The sequence below is a fragment of the Labrus mixtus genome, chromosome 23 (genome assembly GCF_963584025.1).
Source record: "Labrus mixtus chromosome 23, fLabMix1.1, whole genome shotgun sequence".
Taxonomy (NCBI): Eukaryota; Metazoa; Chordata; class Actinopteri; order Labriformes; family Labridae; genus Labrus; species Labrus mixtus.
The window spans coordinates 7,233,318-7,254,632 of record NC_083634.1 but is presented as its reverse complement, the minus strand read 5'-3'; the positions used below and the strand labels follow the sequence as shown (position 1 = coordinate 7,254,632).

Below are 21,315 nucleotides of genomic sequence, written 5' to 3'. Positions count from 1 at the left end.
TGGCGGGAGGCTGCATTACAGCTTGTGCACAACATTTGACCAGCATCGATGGCCAATATATAAAAATATCAATAATCTTGTGCTGATCATCCGGGGTGACGTCAGTGTTTAACTCAGCCAGTCACGCACATCCCTCGTCTGAATGGGACCAACATGGGCTCTACATGTTTTAGGAAACAGGATGTGAGATAAGAATATTCAGGAGCATACTGTCAGCAAAGGTTACTGGCTCCATTCTGTCACTTTAGGCTCTGTTATCGAGGCCACTTAATCCTCTGGATTTATCAATGTGACACGTCGATTAGGGGTGCAGAAATGCCAAATTTTCTCTAATCGATTACTCTTCCCTTTGTTAAAGCGAGTACTCGAGTAATCGTTTTGTAGTTCTTTTTTTTCTGTGATTCTTTTCCCCCACGGGAGACCCTGCCCCCAACTATGATGCGATGCCGACTGTATCTATTGATTAATTTGAATCTTCGGGATTTTAATAATTGTTAGTAATAGGCCTTTGTATTAACGTTCAAATTAGGAAATTTCTTACTTCAACAGACAGCAAACCTCAAATAAAAATTCACACATGCGTATCTTATGACTGTTTTAACACTTTATTATAATTAGAGTAGTGAGTGTGGCGAGCGGACGTGCAGACATCAATGCGCACTCACTCGCTCAATCTCGCTCCTCCGTCCGCTATGAGCTATTTCTCCCTACAAGGTTGTTCCGTTTTGTAGTTATTAAAAGAATAATCATCTAAAATTCCAAAATATAGGAAAACATCTAATTATGCTGCTCTGTCCTGGATGATCAAACATCGTGGTTTGGCGGGGTGAAGCGGTTATCGCAAAGTGAAAGTCCTTCTTTTTCTGTGGACTAAAAAGACAATTTGAACTGAACTTTCGTAGATCATATTGCATATTTTGTTTGTTTGGGACTTTTTGTTCATTGTGAATTCATAAAAGGGTAAATTAAAGGGATATTTTTGTTAGGGTAGCAGCGTACGGATCAACAACGGACGCGTTTCAGCACAGAGCCTTTATCAGCGCTTTGTTTGTCATCTATTTTCTTTTTGCGCTCGTGCACATGAAGTTTTATTTCTTTTTTAATGTGCTCCTATTTTTCTGTTTTGAATTAGGCCTATCCTAGAACCCACAATGCAACAAGAAACATTTACAAAAATGTGGACTACAAAACGATTATCGATTACATTTTTTTTGTAACCGATTATTATTTAATGAACAATCGTTTGCACCCCTAACGTCCATGGACACTGAGGACTAAACGGTCAGGGTCTGAGCGGGGTGTCCCATCAGAGATCCTCGTGTATGTGCTATCTGATCAGGACCCTTTAGAGGGTTTCTGAGCATGTCCAGCTTTGAGTAAACTGGGACAAAGGAGAGTTCTCAGGAATATCTGCCTCTTTAAATCGGGATCTCTTGGGATCACCCAGGACTAGTGGAGGATGGTGCAAAGGAGAAATCTGATTGGTCTACCAGGCTTAACTTGCTGCTTATGGACCAGGGTCAATCTTAGACCAGCTAACACGAGTCCCTCTTCTATACACATAAGGACTCCGAGATCACAAGAAAACAAAGTGAGACCAACAGTTACTCCCAGAGTGTCAGGCCTTCCATATCATCCCTGCACTGCTGGCAGCAAATCAAAGGGCAGCAGTTTGAGTGACAAGTGATTTTCTTTGGTTAAAAACAAAGATTTGTTAAACTCCCTGCAACATGTTGACCACTATACGGCCGGTCTAAAGTAGAATCTAATCATTCATTCATGTTTGTCCCTTAATCTGACTCCTGGTTTAACTTTTCTCAGAAAACAGGCCCAGTCATCGTCACACTCAGGATTGCATACCAGAGGAAGAAGGTGTTTCGAAGTCCAGATAAACGCTGGTCAAGGCCACTGGGAGGTAATAAGGTTCTATATGAACCACAAAGTTTCCCCCAAAAAGATTTGTGTCTGGCTCAGCCCACCGGCTCTAGGATAAACCCTCTAAATCTGCATTTAAAGGGACATCTAGGGGGTCAGAGGAACATGACGTGGACGTTCTACAGACATCTTTTTAACGCCACAAGGGCAAACAGTCGCTAAAGAACATCTAGCCCTGTGTTCAGGCCTCATGTGAAGGTTTAATATTTGATAATTATCTTTGTGAATTAGGGTTGAACTTCAGTTAGAGGCTTAAGAACGCGTCATTCTGAACATGTCACTGTCTGGTTTTGTGCTTACGGCCTTGGATCATGAGGGTTACACCGCTAACAGCTTTGGGAGGTCAATGCTTTGCACTGAATGCTGATGTCAGCATGCTAACATGCTAACAATGACAGTTATCATGAGTTGTTTACTGTGTTTCTTATGTTAGCACACATGAGGATGGAGGCTGCTGCAGGTATGTGGTGAACTTTTGGTGATGGTTCTTAATGATGAGTGGGACTATTTACTGGTTCATCCTGCAGGAACAGGAATGTGAAATGAACTTTAGGGCCGATCTGTGTTTGACTGTACAGCTGATATCCTCAGATCTGAACCTGCTGGTGGCCATTTAAAAAAGTCAGAATCATCATCGTCACAATGATTCGTCCTCTGAATGAAAGTGGGATCCAATCAATCCAGTAATCAGGGCAAAGTGTTGGAAACATGCGAACCAACATTCAAGAGCCCTGAAGGTAGCATGGCTAAAACGAAGCTGGACTTTCATTGATATTAGTCGAAGGGTTGAAGTCAGTTAGTGATGTTAACTGGTTTCAGTGTCGCTAACTGAAGTTGAATAAAGAGGGGAAAGATTCTTCCGCAAAGAGGAAGTCTCTTTTGGAAGAAGTTTTTTTGTGGTTTTGTCGAGTCGATGGTGAGGAGCGCTGAGGCAGAATAATACTTAACCAAATAAAGTGCTGTGTTGGAGCTGTCCTGATTGTAATGAACAAGCACAAGTCATGCAGAAATGAGGACTGTCCTTGGCCCGCCATGTTATTATCAACATCCTGCAGACATGTCTAGACGACTGGTTAGCTCGAACACTGCTGTCACTTCTCGGAGTACTGCTCTGTTATTCTCACGCTGTTTATCAGAATGTTTGCTTTAGGGGTTTGATGACACAACAGCTAATCATTCTTCTTCTCATGTAGCTGAAAGCAAACTGCACACGTCACATTTCTATCCAAGCATCAGCATTTCGTTTGACCTCTTGCTATCAATCTAAAAAGGTTAGCTTAGAGTTCGCTCACAGCTTCAGGAGTTCCTCCTTCATGTTAGCATCTTATTGCAGCATTAGAAGTCAAAATATTAAATTAGTAACATATATATATATACATTAAAAGATAAGAATAAAAAAGACAAAAGCTAAGACGTAAGCTCGACTATGATGAAGGATAAACTGTCGGTCTTAGGACCGAGCATGTTCGATTCACTAACGCGCTTTGTTTGTTGTTCTGCAGAGATCATCTGCGTTGCTATGGTAACACTTGTTCATTAGACTGATGTGATCTGTCAATAATCCCTCGTTGATCCTGAACTATTCCTTTTTATTGTAGACACAACCTGTGTGTGGAGTTTCCATAAAGTGCCTTCAGAGTTGTGCAGATTTAGTAACCCAACCAAGCCTGTGAATATATTAAGATTCGAGTTCATATTTACAGAACAGAGATCCAATGTTGGAGACGCTGAAAGAACTGAAGTGTTTGCATGTTTCCTGTTTTAGGGTTTTAGGTTACATCACTGCTACCGGTGTGAGAAAGCTTCCCCCAGTTCATCACTCGTGTCAGGCTACGCCTCTACATGTCAATCCAAATACAACCAGTGGACATAAGATCATCAAAGACAGCCGTCGTCATGGTGACATGTAAGATCATCACAGACAGCCGTCGTCATGGTGATGTGTGACAGCTAAAAATTAACCTTTGGGGTTTTTAGTGTTGCAAAGGTTTGAACCATTAAGACCTCCATTAAGAGTGGTTGTCATAGCGATATCTCAATCATTGATGGATTTTGGAGTAGGCCTGAAAACAAAATGGTATACGATGTGAATCCTTCAAAATAAACGTATTTGTCACAGACCTTTTGAAGATGCTGTGTTGATGGTTTCATGTCCACTTCCTGTATTTGTTTGTGTGTTTGGATTCAAACTTTCTGCATTATAAAGTGATTTTGTTCCCCACATGTTGTTTGCTTGATTTTTATCTCCTCAGTGCAGACGGCTGTATGTTTGTTTCTGTGTGTAATGAGTTGTGTCCGTTCCTGGTTGTGTAGACCCTTGTCATCGTTCTGGCTCCTTCATCTTGTCCTCACTTCCGTCCTCCTTCAGTAACTAGACCACATCCGACTCCACCACGCACTGCTCGGTGTACTCCTTCACCAGCTCCACCCTCAGGGTGTTGGTGCAGAAATCGGCCATGGGCTTCCAGAGCGGTGGGTCCACGAACATCTGGCACATCACATGACCCTTCAGGGTGGTGGTATGGCACTGCAGATGGCACAAGATCTGCTGCCGAGCCAGATCCAGGTCTTTACCGAACATGTCGATGTTCAGGTAATACCTGGAGATGCAAAAGATGCATTAGAAGTGATTTCAACAGGATGGAACTGGCTTTTTTTCTTTAGTACCTCTCAATAGAATTATTATCTCCCAGACTTCCCACTCTATCCACTGTCCTCTCTAAATCAAGGCCAACGCCCCAAAATAAATCTGTTCTGCTTCTGTAACCATGTCCATTTCTTTTTTGTCTGAGGTATTCACCCATCAGTACCATCAATACAAACTTTGGCAGACATTGGTGCATCCTACTTTGTTGCCATCCCTGTCTCTACTTGGAACATCTGCTTGGCATGATAAGGATTTTTACCAGTCATCTCCAATGGGCACCCTGATTGGGAAGGTGCAGAGGCTGGCCACTGTGGGGTTGGACACATCGTCCACCATCCAGTCGATGTCCTTCTTCAGCAGGATGGCCATGTTACTGGGCAGAGGTTTGAAGGGCTGCCAGTCCTGGATGATGGTGGAGTTAGGGAGGACCCCCTGCATCAGGTCAGAGGTCAGGTACAGACGGTGGATGGCCGTGTGGTCCAGACGCACAGCAGGAGTGTTAGAGAAGGAGGTGGACAAAGGTGACTGAATGTGTTCACCAAGGCCGAGCTCAGACAGACGGAGCTTGAGATCTTCAGCTTTAAAACGAACCAGCAGAATACCCTGAAGAGAAGAACAGTGAAATGTGAGCGACCAGGATAAACAACGATCACCAAACAGAAAGGACTTTTGTCTGCTTCTGCTGCTTGTACCTGTTTGGTTATGATGCGGTACTTCTGGAAGTCCTTTGGTCCCAGCTGATCATCACGGGTCAAGCGGCTGACTTTGACGTCTGGGTACTTGGATTTAACCAGCTCAGAGCAAAAGCGCAGCAGAACTCCTGCTACACCTTTTCCCCTTTCCTGAGGGGCAACTCGGAGACCTTCAACCAGCATGGTCTCCCCATCGTCAATCACACACACGGACTCCAGAGCGATCTGCAGAGCGGCACAGGGGGAGAAGGAAGACAGAATATGAAACCATCATCAGACGTGATGCCTAAATTAAAAAAAAAAAACAGTGTTAATGTAGTCACTGAAAGCGTCCTCACTCAGGAGAGAACATTTAACCAGCTGAACGCAGGCCTGAGTATAATGTTCGCTACTTAGTTCTATCAGGTTGGTTCTTATTGGACCACAGAGCTCTTCATTCAAGTTTCTAAACTAGCTTAAGAGTATACATTTTGATAACATATCTGTATTCGTATGGAAGAAACACATTAACATGCTTATTATTGTACTTCTGCCTTTGTATTCTTTAAGAACGCGTTCTCAGTGTTCATCAAACTCACCACTTTGCCCTGTTTGCGAGCCAGGATGACGATGCGGTTGGTCTCCTGCAGCCAGTTGGTGTACCTGGTGGGCAGGTAGTCCAGGCCTCCGTAGATGTCCTGGCTCATTGCCATGATATCGTCAAAGTCCTCCTCAGTGGCCACCGTGAACTGGAGGCCTGCCTGGGACAGGGCCTCTGGGAGCTGGGGCATCGTCAGGCTGGTTTCAATCTTCATCTTCAAACAACTGATGAGATACAAAGTGCAGGAGAGGTTATTGTACATTTCCTTCATAAAGGGTCTCAGCTGCTGGGCGTCACCCTGGATGTAGCCTAACTCACAAAATGAGCGTTGTGTGAACTTGTTTCCAGGGTTACCATGATCAGTCCACCTGACTGGACTGCTCTCACTTAGTCTGGTACTGTTTTTGATTTTCTCTCAGCCATCCCTTTGGGGAGAGCCTGATGCTTTCTTCATATCATCATGGCCAACCAATACTTGAAGATGACATGAAAACACCAGAGCTCACTGATTGGCCAGAGGGAATTATTATTATGACGAGGTGACGGGGGACCAACCGTACAGTAGGGATGTCACCATACCAGAGTTTCACCTTTTTACTAATAATAACTAATAATTGACTAACTAATAATCAAAATATATAGATAGCTGTTTGATACCACGGCAACCTACATAGAAGTCCAAGACCCCAAATGTTGGATAATTTATTGTTTTCAATCATGATGATCGTTGTAGACACGGATATGTAGGCTACATGCGGAAATAAAGAGCAGAAGTAATCAAACCCATGGATTTGACTGAATCAAAAACACAACATGAAATGAAGACAGCAGCCGTGCACTCAAATCATATGAAACAGATCCTAACCCTAACCTATCCTTGTTGTCTGTTTGGTAACATAAGTCAAAGCGAGTCGATATGTAGAGTTCTGTGACCCCGCTCTGAAGATCTGAGTGTTGGGGGCTGACTTTAGGACTGTGGGGGAGGGGGACGAGGATGCAGGGGGCAGCAGTGTTCATACCTGGCATTAACACCTCAATTGGAAGTGAGTCATAACATGAAGCTGCCTGAGGCTCTCTGCAGTATTCTTTGTTAGAACAGACTCTCATGGTCGGCGTGTGTCTCCCACAAACATAACCAAACACCTGGATGCTGTTTCTCAAACCACCAGCTGTTCATGAATATTTCACAACAATGACGGCTTCACTTGGACTCATACAGATCCCAGTTTGCTTCTTCAGTTCTTCTTGGTCTGGTGGGGAAGACGATCAGGGTTTGTGCTGATATGAATTACTGACCGTTAAATACAAACTGAGCCAGTATTTCAGATCAGGTATGCTAACAGCACAGGTATGCTAACTGCACAGGAATACTGAAAGCACGTGTATGCTAACAGCACAAGTATGCTAACACTAGGTGTAAACATGGCCAGAGATTTTTTTTTGTGAAATACCTTATCAGTCCCTGAGGGAAATTCTAGTTTTACACTCTTATTATTGAGAGACATGCTTCTCACACACATAGGCCCGAATCACACACACATGCACAAACAGGACCTGTGGACTTGTGTTAGTGGAGAGATGTCAGAGTGGGGCTGCTGCACACTGCTACTGTGTGGAGGGAGCATACCAGAGCTGTTGGGGGTTCGGTGCCTTGCTCAAGGACACCTTGGCAGTACTCTGGAAGTGCCCTGGCACCTCTCCAACTTCCGTAATTTGGTCCACAATGGGACTTGAACCGGGGACCAACCGGTTCCAAACACCTAAGTCCCTACAGACTGAGCTACTGACCGTCCACAGATCAGAGGAAAAGGCTCCAGGGTCTGTGACCTCGTCTGTGGGATCTTAACGTCAAACTAAACGATTGAATATTTGAACAGAATGAGCGGCGGAACATCGACATGTCTGCAGCACTAAAGAACACAAAAACAAGATGCTGGTGGAAATTATTGCATTTAATTCAGACATGAAAATCATAAACACAAGAAGCCGTACAGTGGGAGCAAATCAAAAGAAACAAGCCTGTGCAAAAAGAAAAGATGCTCCATGTTGAGAAGAAGCTGGTACAGAAAGATCAGTGATACGATATGATGCAAAAGCACAGAACACAATGAAGATATACAGAAGGGCTGTATTAACCCTTGCAGAGCTACACCTTCTTCTCCATCACTAACTCCCAATTCATACATACTCCGTGTGTGCCGTGGTCCGTCAGCGCCACGCACTACGTTGTACTTAGCTGCCACTCTAGTCAATCATTGTGTTCACAGCGCGTGCTGCGGTCCGTCTCCGGCGCGTGCCACCGACGGCACTACGCTCTGCTCTCCTTCAAATACGCAGCGAGTCTATTTTCGCCGGAGTGCGCTGCAGGCATGCGTCAAGCTGGACAGAATATGACAGCCCGGACAGGAAGTCAGACAAGGAAACGCACAGATTCAATTTCGGTCAATTTCAAAATAAAACACAATTTACAGACTCGCGATCGTATTTTTCATCACTTTATCAACATTACGTCAAAACAGGAACCGAATTAACAACAATGCATCCTCAGAAAGACAAAGCAACATGTTGTTTGCATGTTTTTCTCTTTATTCCCGCGGTATCTTGCAGTTCTCCTGTGATGTGTCATGGGTGCGCTAGGCTGCACTGACGTCCCCGAAATGGATCCAGTTTGAATGGGCGCAAAACCGTGGCGTTGACGGACCGCGGCGCGCACAGAGTATGTGTGAATTGGGGGTAAGGCTGCTGGGAAACAGCTGACGGTCTCCCTCTAGTCACAGTGATGTCAAAGAAGGACACTGCTGCATCTTTGAATGTCTCAGCTGACGAGTTCAAATATCCACCTTGTGCATCACACATTGACCTTTGTTACCGTTTCTTTGAGCTATTTGACCTCAGTTTGGGATCCCTAGTCCTAACCTTCACTCTACCAGAAGGGCCTTACTTTATTTTAAAAAAAAGCACAAAGCAAGTAAAGTACTCCCAGGTTAAGACAGTACAAACATTCAAAATAAAAGCCTAACTATTTGTATTTTTAAATGTGAAATAAAGGAATTTCAAACATGCAATTATAAATTAGATTAATCGCAATTTACTGTTGAAATTCAGCGAATAATCTCGATTAAAAATATTGGTGGGCTTCAGCCCCCCCAGTTTAACAGGCATGACGCATCTGCTGGGGGTGGGGGGTGTCAGTATGGACTCGTGGTTTGAAGAGGCTAACACAGAAATGTTAGACATGTTCCAATAATCTATCAATGGGCCATGTGAGCTGTGAGGGCATTTGTAGTCCAAACACTGTCTGCTCACAGACACACACACACACAGACACACAGACACACACACACACACACACACACACACAATCACAATCACACACACACACACACACACACACACACTCACAAACTCTGGTACTTTTCCATCATGCTTTGATGCTCTGAGATGAGGTGTCAGGCTTGGCCGGGTGGTCAGCTCCTGCCAATGAGAGCGATGTTGTTTTGTGTGTGTGTGTGTGTGTGTGTGTGTGTGTGTGTGTGTGTGGCTCTCTCTCTCATTGATTCACTCTTCTATTCACTCTCTCGCCCTCTGGCTCTCTTTTAGTTGGCAGCAGACTCCAAACAGAAAAGGACTGGGCATATATTTAGAATAGCGTGCCATCAGATGTGCAGATTGGTGTCGGAGTGAAGGATGATCGTTTCAACATCGGATTTTTGTTGATGAGTTATAAAATAATCTCCAAAGGTTCAATACTTCTTGACTCCATGTGTTTTAAAACGGTACAATCTGTCATTTTAAAGATCCATAGAATGAAAGAGTAGTGAAGATGGTTTGGGTCCAGAAAGGTTTGGGGTTTAGACCATGTGTAGTTCCTGTTAATTACAATCAATAAATGACCCAGTGTTTTGGGTCCAGGACTTCTATTCTAATTTAGTTGCCGTGGTAACAAACAGATATCATTATGTTTTGATTATTATAAGAATCATATCAGAGTGTAATATTCTGATGACCTGTTAGCTCGGATCAGTACCAGGTCCTAGTTCTGATGACCTGTTAGCTAGAATCAGTACAAGGTCCCAGTTTGATTACCTGTTAGCTAGGATCAGTACCAGGTCCTAGTCTGATGACCTGTTAGCTAGAATCAGTACCAGGTCCTAGCCTGATGACTTGTTAGCTAGGATCAGTACCAGGTCCCAGTTTGATTACCTGTTAGCTAGGATCAGTACCAGGTCCTAGCCTGATGACCTGTTAGCCAGAATCAGTACCAGGTCCTAGTTCTGATGACTTGTTAGCTAGGATCAGTACCAGGTCCCAGTTTGATTACCTGTTAGCTAGGATCAGTACCAAGTCCTAGTCTGATGACCTGTTAGCTAGGATCAGTACCAAGTCCTAGTCTGATGACCTGTTAGCTAGAATCAGTACCAGGTCCCAGTTTGATGACCTGTTAGCTAGAATCAGTACCAGGTCCTAGTTCTGATGACCTGTTAGCCAGAATCAGTACCAGGTCCTAGTTCTGATGACCTGTTAGCCAGGATCAGTACCAGGTCCCAGTTTGATGACCTGTTAGCTAGAATCAGTACCAGGTCCTAGTCTGATGACCTGTTAGCTAGGATCAGTACCAGGTCCCAGTTTGATGACCTGTTAGCTAGAATCAGTACCAGGTCCTAGTCTGATGACTTGTTAGCTAGGATCAGTACCAGGTCCCAGTCTAGTGACCTGTTAGCTAGGATCAGGACAAGGTCCTGGTCTAATGACCTGTTAGCTAGGATCAGGACAAGGTCCCAGTCTAGTGACCTGTTAGCTAGGATCAGTACCAGGTCCTAGTTCTGATGACCTGTTAGCCAGGATCAGTACCAGGTCCCGGTCTGATGACCTGTTAGCTAGGATCAGGACATGGTCCTGGTCTGATGACCTGTTAGCTAGGATCAGTACCAGGTCCCAGTCTAGTGACCTGTTAGCTAGGATCAGTACCAGGTCCCAGTCTAGTGACCTGTTAGCTAGGATCAGGACAAGGTCCCAGTCTAGTGACCTGTTAGCTAGGATCAGTACCAGGTCCTAGTTCTGATTACCTGTTAGCCAGGATCAGTACCAGGTCCCGGTCTGATGACCTGTTAGCTAGGATCAGGACAAGGTCCTGGTCTGATGACCTGTTAGCTAGGATCAGTACCAGGTCCCAGTCTAGTGACCTGTTAGCTAGAGCTGTAGGAGTCTGGATTAGAATCACAGCTGGTGCACATATTGAACAATGAATCGTCTTCCGCATTGACCTCATGTTTTGGCTACACATCGTGGTGGTTTAGGACAAGGGCTGATTTCATTTGGAGTATACTTCCAGCCTAGAGCCATAAAGGAACCGCCCCCCCACAGCCTGAACATAAAAGGTGTCTCTGCACCCGAATAATAAAAACTCAGAGGAACACACCATGTCTTCAGAGGATCATCCAGGTGGTCAAGTGAGGACAACATGGACACCAAAATCATTCATGTCTTCAGGGTAGATCCTCGGCTCCACAGCTTCATACCCAAAGGCTCCACGCCGACGCAAACACTTAATCTTAGCGCTCTGTAGCACGGTAGCAGGCTCCATGTTATTATTCCAACGTAGCCCCGCCTACACATGAAACAAACCAGTGACACAGGCACCAGAAAATGATTAGTTGTTCAATCTGTCAGTCATCACTCTGTGCTGGTTGTCATGACAATAAGACAACTGTGTGATATGTATTTGCACATAGTCAGCTAAGAATCTGATCAATCAATCAATTATTATTTATAACGCCAATTCACAACAAGTGTTATCTCGAGACGCTTCACAAAAGAGCATATGGCATAAGATACAGGAAGGATTTCTCCTTTGTATTTCTCGCATTCCTGTTGTCCACACTTCCTCGCCGCTGAGGTGGAGGTCGGAGCAGGCCGTGTATGAAGGAGGATGGCGGTGGTGATCATGCATCATACCCAACAGGAAGTTTGACACTGTTTTCTGCATAAATCAAATCAAACACAAACCAGAACTCAAATGTTTTACGTTTGGGTTAGGGTATTGTTTCTTCTCATGTCTACTTTGACCATGTTTACGGCGTGCTCCATGTTGGCAAGAACGTTGGCGACACTTGTGACTTTACCATCACTCAGGTCAGGTCTGTTGCTGCTGCTGATGTGTTGCCAGAGTTTCATTGCACAAAACTCAGAGAAGTGAGCAAATCAAGCAAAACGACGTGAAACGCTCTCGGTGGGACCTGTGGGTCGTCTTGAGGCAGTCGTCTGGTGGATTCTGGGCGTTTCATGGCTGAATGTACTGGATCTTTATGACCATCAGTTCGTCAAGTATGACCATTATTATGTCTTTACAGTTTGACATGTCTTCCACCGTTTAGGTCCAAACAGCTGTGTGCTTACCAAAATGATCCTGGTCTTGAGCCCACTTAAATCTGCTGAAGGTGTGACAGAGTTCACCGGTTCACTATTAAAGACTCAGACCACTTCATGCTGAATCCTCTTTATTTTTACACACATGATGACTCTGGTACATGTTTACAGTTCAATGGTCGGTTTCGTCAGCTGTCTCTGGACCAATCAGAGACCAGCATACCTGGAGGCGGGACATGTTGTTTCCCCTAGAAATCGAGACAGACGTATTATGGTATGAAGTTTGACTTTAGTCTGAAGTGAATCACCAAATGAAAACTGAGTTGATTGATGTCTCACTGACCTGTAAGGCTGCAGGTTGTTTCGGCCATCATCACGGGGAGTGTGACTTTCATTGGACCACTTCAGCTAATGAGCATAAAGAGCGCCACCTGTGTAATATAGCACTGCTCATGAATAATGAGTCATCCCAGGCAGGATGCATAATTCACCACAGAGAGGATACTATTACCAGCTGCTTCCATTACCTGAAGGTCTCTGAACCAATGATATACCTTTAAGCTTTCTCAGTCTCTGAAAGTGTCCCACAGAGCGTCCAAGCTGCAGGACTGGTCTGAAACACTGACAGTCCACCGACACAAACACTTCACTGCTGAAGAAGCAGATCAAACATCATGTTGAGTCGTCTTCATTCTAAGGGCGCACTCACACTAGGCAATCTGTACTGTGCCTAAGCTTCACCCCTAAAGTCCAGTTCGTTTGACTAGTGTGAGTGCACCAATCCGTGCTGAAGCTTGGTACACTTCCTTGGCCCTGGCATGCTTTGAATAGGTGTGCTTCAGCACGGTACAGTTCATGCACAAGCACGCGGGTACACAACGGACAGCCTTTATTCTGGATAAATCCGGAGTGCTCTGTCTGTATCAACTAACATGACTCAAAATAAGCCACGAAGTCAGTAAAGTTGCTGTCTTGGTCTTTGTGCTGTTCTCCGATGTGCGGACGCAGAGTCGGCTATGGGTCCCTTTTTTTTGTTTTTCTCGAGTTTGCCTGTTTTTAGGCTTTATATGCGATTGATGATCCAGCAGATGTCGCCCTTGAGCACCAGCATGAAACCAAAACAACTTGCGGTGCATTGTTGTGTTAGCATGCTAATGCTAGCGATCTTTATTATGCTCGTATCTTCACACTGCATGTAAATTTACCCCAAAATGAGCGTGATCTAGAAACACAGTTAAGCAGTGAGTACAGTATGTTATTCTTCTTTTCTCTAGTCCCTCAATTAAACAACTTTTATTCGCGAGGGGAGGAGTCATCTGCCGTCCCGGCAATGTCAACAAACTAAAAATATGACTCGGAAAACTCGGAAAACATCACAGACAGTGGGACTCGGGTGTTACACCCATTGTAGACAGTCTTGACTCACAGAGTTATTTTCAGAGGATATACTTGATTTCTATTATATTTAAGTGTGAAAAATCACATATAAAGCCTTTAAACTAAGCATGCTTCATGAAAGCCATGCATGTGTTGTAATGCGATGTTATGCACAAGAGGAAACCGTGATCCCCTAGAGACCCATGTTAAAATGTAAAGTGTCCACTAGTCAAATCTGCAGGTTAAACAAGCTCATGTTTTACAAATCTGTCAAAGTCGATCTATGATATTAAAAAATTCTAATAAATACTCAGAGCTGAAGGACAATTTGAATTATTAATATTTATATATTCAATCCAATCATATATCAGGATATTACTTCAGTCCTGTCTCTCTCTCTGTGTGTGTGTGTGTGTGTGTGTGTGTGTGTGTGTGTGTGTGTGTGTGTTTGTGTGGTATGGTGTGTGTTTGTGTGTCACAGAGGGATGTGTCGGCTCACTCACACACACACACACACACATACACACAGAACAGAAATACATATTTTTGGCAGACGTTGGGGTAAGCAGCTTTCACTTCATATTTACATGGACGCTTTTTAAAGGAACAGTAACACACCTTATATCGGCCAGTTTAGGTCTGATTGAGGTGCAAACATGCAAGAGTGACTTGACCCCCAACCTCGTTATCTCTATGAGTTTTTTTTATTAAATCATGCAAACAGACTGAGTGAACTTAAACGGCGTCTCTGAGTGGACGGGGCCGTCTCACTTACCCCACGTCGTGCTAGGGCTAACGTTTAGTGGGCGGAGCTTCCCGTGTACGATGCCCCCCATCAGTGTTAACACAGTGCTGAGAACAAACCCTGAGGGAGTTTGACTTCACTCTCTGTTTACATGAAGCAGATTTGATATCTGCTTTGTTCATATTCAGAATTCATGATAAAGCTTTAAAAAAACATGATCGATATTTTTAATTAATTAAAAGTTGAAACATTGAAACATTCTCAGCTCGTTCACATCTTCAGACATCGAGGCTCTTTGCTTTAGCCTGTTAGCTTCCACATGTCTGTATTCATGCAGAGCTTTTTGCATAATGACGAGGAGGAAGATTGTTTTAAATCCTCTTTATCTGTGATCACTCCTCTGTTTATATCCCAGCTCGTCTTTTTAATTCGCTCTATAAATAAACTGACGGGACTCAGAGAACGATATCAAAACACGAACATTTCATGTTTCTCCCAGAGGTCGGACTCAATTATTTTAGATACCATGATGACGCACCGCTGCAGCAGAGACTGATCCTCTTCATCCTGCTGTTATCAGAGCAGGTCACCATCATCATCATCATCATCATCATCATCATCATCATCATCACCATCATCATCACCATTATCATCAACACCATCACCATCACCATCATCATCATCATCATCACCATCATCACCATCACCATCATCACCATCACCATCACCATCATCACCATCACCATCACCACCACCATCATCACCATCACCACCATCATCATCATCATCATCATCATCACCATCATCATCATCACCACCATCAACCCCCGTGTAATCAGTGGATTACCTGCTTTAAAGAATCATCGTTCTTTAAAGCAGGTCTGAGAGTGTTGACAACATTTCTGAGATCTGCTCCGTGCTGCAGGTCGGACCAAGCTCTAGTTAGAGGCTATAAAATGAATAAGGGTCAAAGGGGGGGAGGAGGCTTGCAGTGAGGGAGGGGAGGGGAGCTGGGGGAGGGGATTATATGAGCGTCATTATACCCCGAAGAGAGACAGCTGTGGATGTGGAGGAGGAGGAGGAGAGGAGAGCCTTTTTTCTTATAATTTAATGATCACTGCGCCCAATATCAGGTGGAGGGAGGAGACGCATCCCTCTGCACACACACATGCACACACACATACGCACACACGCACGCACACACACACTTGCACACAATCTGTTTGACTTTGCAGTAGTGAGATCTGCAAACAATAAAATGCTTCATGCACTCACACTCTCCTCCTCCACCTGTCACCGGTCCTCTCCTCCTCACCCCCTCCTCATCTCCTAAATCCTTGCTTTATTCTTTAGCTCTCCCTCCTCCTCCCCCTCCCCCATACCAACCCCCTCCTCCATAAATCTCCTTCCCCTCCCCCTCCCCCTCTTGTCCTCCCCTCGGCCCTGACTCTGCACTGCAGCACCTACACACTCATTAATCTCCAAGGTCCACTCAGCTCCATACAATGAGCATGTGTGTGTGTGTGTGTGGTGTCCCTGAACAGTCACTCTGTGAGATGCAAATATAAGAAGATTTATATTTAGTCACTAACAGTGTCCTGTAATGCTGCATTCAGGTGCTCCTTGGATTGGCCCAATTCAGGAGTTGGGAAGTCCTTCTTCCGACTTCAGTGTGTTGACTTCATGTTGTTTGCTGCGCTTTACAGAAAGCTGTTTCCTGTCATGTGAACATGCACGCTGCGCTTTACGCAAAGCTGTTTCCTGTCACGTGAACGTGCACGCTGCGCTTTACACAAAGCTGTTTCCTGTCACGTGAACATGCACGCTGCGCTTTACACACAGCTGTTTCCTGTCACGTGAACGTGCACGCTGCGCTTTACACAAAGCTGTTTCCCGTCGCGTGCACCCTGCGCTTTACACAAAGCTGTTTCCCGTCGCGTGCACCCTGCGCTTTACACAAAGCTGTTTCATGTCACGTGAACATGCACGCTGTGCTTTACACAAAGCTGTTTCCCGTCACGTGAACGTGCACGCTGCGCTTTACACAAAGCTGTTTCCCGTCACGCGAACGTGCACGCTGCGCTTTACACAAAGCTGTTTCCTGTAATGTTTACATGCACGCCGTGCTTTACACAAAGCTGTTTCCCGTCACGTGAACATGCACGCTGCGCTTTACACATGCTGTTTCCTGTCACGTGCTCGCTGCGCTTTACACAAAGCTGTTTCCCGTCACGTGCTCGCTGCACTTTACACAAAGCTGTTTCCCGTCACGTGCTCGCTGCACTTTACACAAAGCTGTTTCCTGTCTCACGTGAACGTGCACACTTGCGCTTTACACAAAGCTGTTTCCCATCACGTGACCATGCACACTGCGCTTTACACAAAGCTGTTTCCTGTCACGTGCACGCTGCGCTTTCCACAAAGCTGTTTCCTGTCTCATGTGAACGTGCACACTTGCGCTTGACACAAAGTTGTTTCCTGTCACTTGAACGTGCACACTTGCGCTTTCCACAAAGCTGTTTCCTGTCACGTGAACGTGCACACTTGCGCTTGACACAAAGCTGTTTCCTGTCTCACGAGAACGCGCACACTTGCGCTTTACACAAAGCTGTTTCCCGTCACGTGAACATGCACCCTGCACTTTACACAAAGCTGTTTCCCGTCACCTGAACATGCACGCTGCGCTTTACACAAAGCTGTTTCCCGTCACGTGCTCGCTGCGCTTTACACAAAGCTGTTTCCTGTCACGTGAATGTGCACACTTGCGCTTGACACAAAGCTGTTTCCCGTCACGTGAACATGCACGCTGCACTTTACACAAAGCTGTTTCCTGTCACGTGCACGCTGCGCTTTACACAAAGCTGTTTCCTGTCTCACGTGAACGTGCACACTTGCGCTTGACACAAAGCTGTTTCCTGTCACTTGAACGTGCACGCGGCACTTTACACAAAGCTGTTTCCTGTCACGTGCACGCTACGCTTTACACAAAGCTGTTTCCTGTCATGTGAACGTGCACACTTGCGCTTTACACAAAGCTGTTTCCCGTCACGTGAACATGCACGCCGCGCTTTACAAAAAGCTGTTTCTCGCCACGTGAACATGCACGCTGCGCTTTACACAAAGCTGTTTCCCGCCACGTGAACATGCACGCTGCGCTTTACACAAAGCTGTTTCCCATCACGTGAACATGCACGCTGCGTTTTACACAAAGCTGTTTCCCGTCACGTGAACATGCACGCTGCGCTTTACACAAAGCTGTTTCCCGTCACGTGAATGTTTGTGTGTAACAGTCGTATTTCAACGACGACTCGTCCTCCTCTGAGTCTCTGCAGCAGAATTTAAATCCTCCTTTATGTAACGTGTGTCCGTCACATGGTCACACCGTGTGTCTCGTCAGGCTTTAAATCGCTCACTGAGCATCTCTTTCACATCAGCATCAAATCTGAGTTTTTTTTATGTAGTGTGGTGTGTTGATAGAGAGTGATGTCACAGCTGTTTGTGGTTGAAAACAAAAATGTCTCTCTCTATAGGGATCCTTTCTATCATGATGTCACACACTTTCATGTAAACACCAGATCCTGAAAATGACCAGAACCAGGACCAGACTCTTAACGGGGATACTCAGGTCCATGTAAACACAGTGAGTGAGGATCACAAAAATTAGATTCTGCATGAACTGTAGACCTCCACACACACAAACACACACACACACACACACACACACACACACAGACAGTGAGTCAGTGTGTTGACAGAAGAGGACGCCCATGTTGTGTTTTGTTATTTTCTCTCTCTCCCTCCATGATTAATACAATAAAGCTCCACGCTTTCAAATCCAAATACCAAACTGTCACAAGACATCACATCAAGCTAAACTCTAACTCTCTCTCTCTTCCTGTCTGTCTCTCTCTCCCTGTCTGTCTGTCTCTCTCTCTCAAATGATTGTTGATCTATGTGGTCTCATACGGAGGCCCTGAGTGATCATACATCCACACAGTTTATTTTGCCCTGTATTCCCATCGTGGTTAGAGTGACCAATAGGGATGTAAAGATGAATCGTTAGGCAGTTAAAAATCGATTCAAAGGTGTCAAGGTTCACATCGGTAATCTGAAAAAGAATTGCAGTAATATGGTGAGCGTCAGAGCAGAGGCGGTTGGCAGCTGCAGAGCGAGATTTAGAACGCACCGGCGTCTTTTAAATCGAAGGTGTGGAAACATTTTGGCTTCCCCAAGACAGAAAATGAAAGAGGTGAGAAGATAACAGACGAGACAAAAACTGCAAATAAGAAGACAGGGAACTACACAAATAGCAAAACCAACATGATGCAGCATTTAATCAACACCACAATGAGAAGCTCCAATCACCTCCCCTTGTTGATAGAAAGAAAACATTAAAAGGCCAAACCACACTGACAAGTGGGTCTGTAGCCCCGCTCGCCCAAATCAGTCCAAGAGCCAAAGAGATTACGAGGTGCATTGGGGTTTTCAATGAAAGGAATCTTTTTCAGTCATTTCATACTTTGTCTTCAGTCTCATTTTGTAAAATCAATTTTATCGTGAACCGTATCGTGAGTTGAGTAAATCGTTACATCCCTAGTGACCGTATTTGACCTCCCCCCTGCATGGATCTACAGGTCAGTGACCTGCTTTGATCACACGAGCTGGTCGGTAAAGGTTTCCCTCCTGGGCAGCTCATTTAAGTTGGTTGTCAGCGGCATCATTGAAGTAGGTCGTAACAGTTCTACTTCCTGTCTGTACCGAGCGTTTTGTTTTCGCTCGTTTTAATACGGCTTGTATGCCGACGCGCAACAGGTTCTGCCAGCATGATAAGCTAAGCTAGCTAAGAACACTGAGATTGATTGGCATGGTGCATCAGCGATGTTTCTCTATTGGTTAAAACAGCAGCAGCAGCTTTGGTGACGGCATTGATTGACATCTTAACAATCACACTAATAAACGTTCATTCAGTTTCCTTCGTTGTGGTAACCTTTCCGGAAAGACAGGCGGACTGAGTGTCAGGATGGAGAGATCATCATCACTCTCTTCTGTTTGAATTCAAACTCTCTGTGATCTCAGTGACTGCCCCCTAGTGGACAAATTATCAACAACAGCAGCTTGAAGGACCAACGTCACTCCCAGTCACTTCATGTTTAATTAACGACACGATGTGACATCATATCAATGAAACAGAGTTTATTCATTTAAACTCTCTGATTAACACTGACAGATTAACTGATCTTACATCCATGAAATATCTTTGAACTGCTCGCCGCCATTTTAAGTACTCTCTCTCTTTCTGCAGTGTGCATGCATGTGTGTGTGTGTGTGTGTGTGTGTGTGTGTGTGTGTGTGTGTGTGTGTGTGTGTGTGTGTGCATGTGTGTGTGTGTGCGTGTGTGTGCATGTGTGCGTATGTGCGTGTGTCCCAGTTCTGTTTGGGATGAAGGCCTCGTGGTTTTGGAGTCCAGATGGTCGACCAAATGGAGCTTTTTTCACACACGTCAAAGAGAGTAGAGCAACGTCCCAGAATGCACTGCAGCTCAGGCAGAATGTGGATAATAAGATGGAGAGACTGATACCTGCCTGTTCAGTCAGACTCTCTGTTGGCGGGTCACTTCACACTGCCAGCTGTCATACGACACAGGGAGGCCTCCATGTGAGCACTTACGGAGTGGAAGTGTGCAGAGAAATGGTTTAGGGGTTTGTGAAAGACCTGATGTGTCTGCGGACCTCTCTGCCCTGCAGGGTCAAAAGTCAAACTGTGCACATGTCCAACACGTCACGACGTCACTAAAAATATCAGCTTCTGTGTGGCATTGAGCTGCAGCGCGGAGGCTAACCCTGACAGACAGAGAGCATGCTAATCTCTGCTCACGTGGAGACGCCGTCATGCTCGTCTACATTTTGAATGTTTCATCAGCCAATCAAAACGTACTTTTTATGTAAAGAGATTTAAAGAGCCACAACAGGTCAGACGATCAGCGGAAACACGTTCTTTACTTTAAAGAAGCACAAACATGTTTCTTCACACCTGAACATGACCCACCTGGGGCGCTGGGGGCGCAGTGAGCTCGCCCCATGTATGGAGGCCATGGTCCTCTAAGCGGGCGGCCCAGGTTTGAATCCCACCTGTGGCTCCTTTCCCGCATATCATCCCCCACTCTCTCTCCCTGATTTCTGACTCCATCCACTGTCCTGTCTCTCCATAAAGGAAGAAAAAGCCCAAAAAAAATCTTTGAAAAAAAAACAACATGACCACCTGTTTGACTCGCTCTGGATCTACATCATCACCTTCATCACCATCATCATCATCACCTTCATCATCACCACCATGATCATCATCACCTTCATCATCACCACCTTCATCATCATCACCTTCATCACCATCATCATCATCACCTTCATCATCACCATCATGATCATCATCACCTTCATCATCACCACCTTCATCATCATCACCATCATCATCACCACCATGATCATCATCACCTTCATCATCACCACCTTCATCATCATCACCTTCATCACCATCACCATCATCACCATCATCATCACCTTCATCATCATCATCACCTTCATCATCACCTTCATCATCACCACCTTCATCATCATCACCATCACCATCATCTTCATCATCATCATCATCATCATCACCATCATCTTCATCATCACCTTCATCATCACCATCATCATCACCATCACCTTCATCATCACCTTTATCATCATCACCTTCATCATCACCTTCATCATCATCATCACCATCATCACCTTCATCATCACCTTCGTCATCATCACCTTCATCATCATCACCTTCATCATCATCACCATCACCATCACCTTCATCATCACCACCTTCATCATCACCACCTTCATCATCATCATCACCTTCATCATCATCATCATCACCTTCATCATCATCATCATCACCTTTATCATCATCACCTTCATCATCATCACCATCATCACCTTCATCA

At 44.9% G+C, this 21,315-nt stretch overlaps 2 protein-coding genes across 2 annotated transcripts in view; both read right to left on the bottom strand.

Annotated features, from left to right (window-relative positions):
- LOC132959001 (peroxisomal acyl-coenzyme A oxidase 3-like) overlaps window positions 1-21,315 on the bottom strand; it is a 112,749-nt gene that overhangs the window by 52,932 nt on the left and 38,502 nt on the right. The window lies entirely within an intron of this gene.
- Window positions 1,114-21,315, bottom strand: part of nat16 (N-acetyltransferase 16) — a 23,892-nt gene continuing 3,690 nt past the window's right edge. The window contains exons 2-5 of the mRNA XM_061031485.1: window positions 5,853-6,078; window positions 5,275-5,499; window positions 4,842-5,185; window positions 1,114-4,535 (exon numbers count right to left, since the gene is read on the bottom strand). Of these exons, the coding sequence (XP_060887468.1) occupies window positions 4,307-4,535; window positions 4,842-5,185; window positions 5,275-5,499; window positions 5,853-6,068 (1,014 nt within the window). The 5' untranslated portion in view covers window positions 6,069-6,078 and the 3' untranslated portion in view covers window positions 1,114-4,306. The remainder of the gene's footprint in view (window positions 4,536-4,841; window positions 5,186-5,274; window positions 5,500-5,852; window positions 6,079-21,315) is intronic.